Raw genomic sequence first — 7,661 nt, 5'->3', positions numbered from 1 at the left:
CGTGCATTAAACCCATCATCTACACTGTCTCGGGTCAATTTTATCGTAGAAGCTCTCAGATCCCATTTTCTTAATCGAATCGAATCGAATCACATCACCATCTTCAATGCCAACAGCGACCACCAATCACTCGCAGATTTTTCTCAAACTTGATTTCAAAACCTAAAAAATCAGATTTGGATTTCTTTGGATCTGATTTTAAAAATCACTTATAAAATAAGAAGAAGGTTTCATATGTTGATACTTCTCGATTGTCGGCGGCGAATGTGGGAATATTTGCAGAGGCGGTGATGATGGAGATGCTGGTGGTGGTGGTGGAGCGATGGAAATGGATGGTTCGTTGCTAACTAGAAATGAAGAAGAAAAAGAAGGGGAAATACGTAGGGATCAATATATATACAATGAAATAAATGTGGGGAGGGTGAATCTGGGATTAATAATTCATTCTAGAACCGGAGGGGTATTATTATTAGTGTTAAGGGTAGTTGTGAAGGCCAGTCAAGAGTAAGGGTAATTATATAAGTGGTAATTAAATATTTGTCCCTACTTTTAATGGGCTATACAAATATCCTTATCACATAATAAATATGTCCCTCTCCTTGTACAAGCCCATCAGGGGACCAATACCAAATTATGGACTTCCAAATATCCCCCCACTATATATTCAATTACAAAACCAATTTTCAGTTATAAACGGGAATTAAAACAAAAAGAGAGAGAGAGTTTCAGCGACAAGAGCTGAAATCGTGAAAAAAAATTTGATTTTTTTATGTGAATTGACGAGAGCTGCAAACAGATATTGGAATTCTTCTTCTCCTCCTTCATATTCTTCATCTTAATCAACAAAATCAGAGATTTTCAGTCTGTTTTTCAATTATTATTAATCAATAGAAACCACTAGATCTGTTTTCCTGAAACAAATTGGTAATGTTGATGTTTATTTGAAGATTAATAAAGTTGTTTTTGATGATTGCATGTCAGTTTCATAGATTTATATGTCCTTACTTTTGATTTCAGTGTTTTGTTGATGTTGCAGAGATCGTGATTTATATGGGAAGATTGATTTCGTGATTATTCTGTTAGATTGATTTGTTGATATTGATACAGTTTGATCTCGAGATCCTCATTCATCTCTTAAACAGGTACGTTTTGATTTGTTATCTATATTTTTTTCCTTAGATCTGCTCATCAACTTTGGTTTTATGTTTATGCTGAAATGTTGAAGAATCTTGTTTGTGATGAAATTTAGACACTACTAATTATATTTTTGATGAGATGTTGATATTATTTTGGATCAACCTTGACTGTTGATACAAAAACTGAGATGATTTTTTTTGTTTATTTGTGTCAAATATTGTTGTTGATCCAAATTTCTGAATACAAAATGTTTGTATTTTGTGATTTTATTTGTTCGGTAGATTGCAGTTAATCATTATGCATTAAGTTTGTTGATAATGTAGCTTTTATTTTAGGTTTCTCACATTCTAAATTGAATTTAACTTTCACGAGGGGGCGTAGCCCCCGAGTTAGGTGCGACGTAATACTATATGTAGCTTAGGGTAGTTTAGACTGCTTTCTTTTTGGTTTACATTGAAATTCATGCTTTAACTACCTCTTATTGGGTCAAATATGATATTTTACACAGATTTATTGGATCAACTCTGATTGTTTACACATATTTATTGGATCAACTATGACTGTTGATCCAAAACTATGATTGCTTACAAAGATTTATTGATCAACTGTGATTGTGGATCCAAAATTCTGATTGTTGATTCATATTTATTGGATCAACTGTGATTGTTGATCCAAAAATGTGATTGTTGATCCATATTTATTGGATCAACTGTGATTGTTGATCCATATTTTCTGAATACCACTATCTGTTATGGTTTATTGCAGGCCAAAGATGGTTGTTGCAGAGTTCAAATTTTGCAATCAGACTGTCTCGCATCCTGTTTCAGGATCAACTACTGTCAAGAATTTGATAAGTGTGGTGAAACAAAAGTGGCCTTATGTTCCTGAAGACCTCATTCTTTTTGGTTACATTGTAGATGGGATTTCAAATGTCATCAATCATGATTTGGACTTGAGGTTTTTCATTCACTACTGCAGCTCACAAGGGATTGACTTGTTGAAGTTTGAAACCCAGTTAAGGACTTGTGTTGATTCTATTTCTTCATCATCTTCTTATATTCCTGCTCCTGCTTCTTCGTCATCATCAAGTTATATTTCAAGCGATAAGGTAGTTGTAGTGGAAGACGTCACTGAAGATGCGTGTTTGATCAAAAAGGTCCCGAAGAAGTGTGATGATTTGGTCAACATCATAACTGGAGTAGGGCAGTTGTTTAAAGGTGGTATTGAAGAAGTTAAGGATTCTGTTACAAATTATGAAATACATAGTGGTCGCAAATACAAATTACGTAAGAGTGACCTTATACGATACACTGTGGAGTGCAAGTTCAAAGAGAAGGAAAATTATCGCTAGAGGTTTCAAGCCTCTCTCTTCGCCAATACAAAAGCTATATTTCAATGCCAGAGATATATTAGAGAGCATTCATGTAGTTTAGCTTGTTCAGGCCCATCAAAAGTTAGGATGAGAAAATCGTTTATGAAGAATATATTGGCAGATGATTTACAAGCATCTAAGAAGAAGAGAACTGCTTCTGATGTTATAGATTTACTCCGAATGGAATATGGAGTTGACCTCACGTATAGTCAGGCATACCACAGTTTACAATTCACTAAGCGATTTATTTGGGGTGATGACATGAATTCTTATTCATACTTTGTTTGGTATAAAGATGCCATTGAACATTACAATCCTGGAAGCGTCGTGAATTTTGAGTATGATAGTGGGACGCGTCGGTTCAAAAGGTTTTTCGTGGCTTTTGAAGCTTCTATAACTGGTTTCAACAATTACTGCCGTCCGATGCTATTTATCGATTGTAATTTTCTCACTGGGAAGTTCAAAGGTGGTCTTATGGTTGCTTGCGGAAAAACTGGTAACCAAGGTATGACTTTTAACCTTTTACTATTTTCTATTTTTTATCCATGAATGTTTAAACTTTTTACTGTTGATCCATTATTATGCATTCATTTTGTTGATAAATGTAGCTTTTATTATAGGTTTCTCACATTCTGCATTACGCCCCCGAGTGAGGTGCGACGTAATACTATATGTAGCTTAGGGTAGTTTAGACTGCTTTCTTTTTTGTTTGCATTGAAATTCATGCTTTCACAACCTCTTATTGGGTCAAATGTGATATTTTACACAAATTTATTGGATCAACTGTGATTATTTACACATATTTATTGGATCAACTGTGACTGTTGATCCAAAACTATGATTGCTTACACAGATTTATTAGATCAACAGTGGAAGTTGATCCAACTAAAATGGATCAACTTCCATTGTTGATCCAACTGAAATGGATCAACTTTGTCTGTTGACACTAGTTACTGGTCACTTATTTTTGTTTTTTGTCACTTATTTTTGTTTTTTGGTTTTTGTAGAGATCTATCCAGTTGCATTTGGAATTGTAGAATGTGAAAATTGTGAGAGTTGGCAATGGTTCTTAACCAATTTGAAGGGTATTATTCGTGAAGATTGTCCACTGACCATCATATCAGATCGTGGAATCAGCCTTTTGAAGCATGTGCATGAAGTATTCCCAAATGCTTTCCATTCTTTCTGTTTGTACCATATGAAAGGAAATATTCATGTTCCAAAGGGCAGGAGTAGACAAACCGCAATCAAGTTATTCGAAGAGTGCTACATTGCATTAACAAAGGAAATTTTTTATGCTGCTGCGAAGAGTATGAGTAATCTGAAGTTGGATTCAGTGATTGCTTGAATGATGAAGATTTCATTCGAGAATTGAGTTGCTCATGCATTTCTAGGAGAAAGGTGGGGTGAGAACACATCTAATATTGCTGAGAGTTTTAACAACGTCATTAAGCATGATACGCCGCTTCCAGCACTTGATCTTGTTGATGTTATTCGTGCTAAGGTAATGGAGCAGAATTACAAGAGGTTAGTGGAGTCTAACAAGTGGACTACAAGGCTCACTCCTCGTATGCAATCAAGGTTTAACAAGAGGATAAACCGTTCATACAAGTTTCGGAGATCAAGTGAGAAGGTATTTGAGATCATTTATCCAATGTCGACTTGGATTCTAGAACTTGTAGCTGCAAAATGGTGGCAAAAACATAGCTTTCCTTGCACTCATGCAATGAAAGCAATGTTGCAGATTGGAATGATGAACCGTACAACTATATTAGCCCTTACCATACTTCTGACTACTATAGAAGGTTGTACTCTCGACCCATATATCCTATTACGGACTCTGAGAAGCCACCTGGAATTAATGAAAAGGGGTAAATTTTGCCTCCCAATGATGGTCGGGAACAACGTGAAAGGCCTGAAGGTGTTAGGTACAGGGGTTCTCGTGAAAAAGTGCGCAAGAAGAGGAAGTGTGGCCAGTGTGGGATGCTGACCTTTCACAACCGCCGAACATGTCGCAGAGCTCATTTGGCTCCTCGTGCACCAATGTTTCACAAGGAGTCTCATTCCAGAATTATCAACTTCTTGAATAGGATGTTGTTCTGAAGTTTTTCTGGTGTTTTCATATTCTGAACAACTTGTTTTAGGTTTCTTACTAGTTGGGTGTTTTTTTTTTATGTTTTTTTGGTTTGCACTTGTTATTTTTTTCAATGACATACATTCTTATCTGTTGTTATGAATTTTATTCTTTTGTTTCTTAAGTATATGTCAGTTGGAAAGTTCCAGGTTTATTGATTTTACAGGAAACATAGTTATATAAATGGTATCAACTGCATTTGTTCCTATAGTCTAGAAACATTGTTCCTGGGTTCCAACCTATTTGGATCAACAATGGTTGTTGATCCAACTTATTTGGATCAAAAATGGTTGTTAACACACAAAACAAACAAAAAAATTGCATGGTTCTATCTGTATTTGCTAGTAAAACTCCTCAAGCTATATATACCTGTAACATTCATTCATAATCAGACCAACTTAATTGTATCAACAATGGTTGTTGATCCAACATAATTAGATCAACAATGGTTGTTGACACAAAAAACAAACAAAAAAATTGCATGGTTCTATCTGTATTTGCTAGTAAACTTCTCAAGCTATACATATCTGTAACATTTATTCATAATCAGACAACAAATACATCCATAATAATTCATTCATAATGGTTCATAATAATTCAATCAGACCTACAGTAAGATTTACTTACTAATATAAGTATTTTTAAAACTACAGTTAGATTTTCTTTACGTAGCATGAACAGACTATGACATCAAGCTCACTCTAATGGTTCAACTAATTATTCAACTATTGGATTAAATATTGGTTCAACTGAGTCTTGCAATTGGATTATTTCTTGAATAGAATCAGTAGCTGAATCAGGAAGTTGTTCTGGTTTCTTCCATGAACCCAATTCTGCCAAGATTCTTGCTGCAATCTTTACTCTCTTCTTGTTCAACTTCTCATCTAAGTTAGTGATTTCAGATAAGTGTTCACAGTTTCCACGCTTTACCAAACTCTTCATGTACATGCAAGTTTTAATGCACAATCACATCCGTCTTGTGCTCGTACAATGTAATGTCAAAAGCTTGTCTCAATATCACCACCTGTCTCTGGATCTCTGTGGCCCATTGTATTCAACCATTTAGTCAGTGGTACTATCATCACAAGATATTTCCAATTGTAAGCCGGGTTGCGCCTTGCAGAGTTGTACACTATCCATTTTCCTTTTACCAACACCAGCACCACCCAATGGTATTCAACACCGTCCTTATCAGTCAAGGACATTGGTATAATGAGGTATGTGTCTTCAACATTCCCTGTGTAATTGTTCCTCAGCTTTTCCGAAATCCCACATATCAACAATATTTTCGAGGCTATTGCAATCCCCAATAACGGTTGTATCAATATTTTCTCAAATATATTAGTTTGCCATGTTATGGATCATCTAAGTTAGTGGTTCCGAGGCTATTGCAATTAGTCAGTGGTTCCGAGGCTATTGCAAACCCCAATAACGGCTGTATCAATATTTTATCAAATATATTAGTTTGCCATGTTATGGATCATCTAAGTTATAAACAAAATCTACATTATCAACAAAAAAATGCAACTGTGATATCGTAACCAGAGAACAACATAAAATGAACAACATATCGTATTTGTTAGTAAACTCCTCAAGCTATATATACCTGTAACATTCATTCATAATCAGGCCAACTTAATTGGATCAACAATAGTTGTTTATCCAACTTATTTGGATCAACAATGGTTGTTGATCCAAACTATCTGGATCAACAATGGTTGTTGATCCAACCTATCTAGATGAACGATGGTTGTTGACATACAAAACAAACAGAAAATTTGCATGGTCCTATCTGTATTTGCTAGTAAACTCCTCAATCTATATATACCTGTAACATTAATTCATAATCAGACCACAAATTTACTGGTTAACTTAGAATTTAATTAGAGAACAACATATCGTAACCAGTAATTTTCATGTGCCTATCATTCTCTAGACCTACATAATTTTCAACTACCATGTACACAGATAAAATCACCAAGATTGTTATGACAATTCAATAAACAATCAATTGGACGATTCATTTGAACAACCCAACATTTTTCTGTTACTTACATAATCATTTGTTGAGAGAATAATGTGGTTCCAGTATTCTGGTTTATCCGATGATTCCATATTTGATTTCAGCATGTTGATGTAGTAATCAACAATCTCACCGTGAATGTTTTGATTATTCAGTAGACACTGTATGTGCTTCCCATTGATGATTACTTCCAAATCATGATTGCAGAAATAAAAACTGTAAACTTTGTCACTGCATTTTCAACAATAAAAAAAAAATGAATATCTTATTAAAAAGAACTTGCATAACCCAAAAAAAAAACTACGTGATCTGAGGTGAAGTACATACCATTCATTTGCATTCTCAAAGAATGGCTCGATGAGTTCTTTTTCGCTCTGACTGATGATTTCCATAATTTTAGTTTTTTTGGCTTTATCAGTTTTTTGGGTTCTGCTGGTGTGACGTCAATTTGACTGTCGATGTCAATTATTTCAATTCGCTCCTCCTCCCCCTCCTCCTGCTTCTTCTTTTTTCCTTTTCCACATTTCCTTTGTCTCCTTTTACGCTTAGCAGGAGGTGTTTGACTTTGAAGTTTATACGTCTTTCTCTTCGGCCTTTCTCCCTTCTTCACCCATTTCACAAGAGAGCTGACCTGCTGTTGTTGTTTTTCTGATGCTTTTGTATCATCGGATTGTTCCTCTGATTTGGTTTCCTCTTCCGTTTGCTCTTCAACTGCATCCAAATTAAACAATTGATTCAACCCTTCTCGTATTGCAACTCCTGATGTAGTGTCAACATCTTCAGTTTGCTCTTCAACCTCTTCTGCTTCTTGTGTTGCCTTACGCATTACCTCATCCATTATTGCACCGAAACTCGGTGTGGTACCTGTATGCATATACCCAGAAATTTCATCAGGTTTTATTGTTGTAATTGGAGGAGTGTCAAACACAACCACTTCCATTTGTATGTCATCATTGTTCTTCTCAACAAACGGACTCTTCTCTTGCATTTGTATG

The 7,661-nt window shown here is 35.2% G+C and overlaps 1 protein-coding gene across 1 annotated transcript; it reads left to right on the top strand.

Annotated features, from left to right (window-relative positions):
• The first annotated feature begins 2,611 nt into the window (after window positions 1-2,611).
• LOC113359947 lies at window positions 2,612-4,499 on the top strand. Its single transcript, XM_026603505.1, has 3 exons — window positions 2,612-3,014; window positions 3,517-3,819; window positions 3,904-4,499. Exons 1-3 carry the CDS (start codon window positions 2,612-2,614, stop codon window positions 4,497-4,499), a joined length of 1,302 nt encoding a protein of 433 aa, XP_026459290.1.
• The last annotated feature ends 3,162 nt before the right edge of the window (window positions 4,500-7,661 follow it).

Source organism: Papaver somniferum, chromosome 3 (assembly GCF_003573695.1).
Source record: "Papaver somniferum cultivar HN1 chromosome 3, ASM357369v1, whole genome shotgun sequence".
In the NCBI taxonomy this organism is placed as follows: domain Eukaryota; kingdom Viridiplantae; phylum Streptophyta; class Magnoliopsida; order Ranunculales; family Papaveraceae; genus Papaver; species Papaver somniferum.
This window is presented reverse-complemented; position numbering and strand designations above follow the sequence as displayed.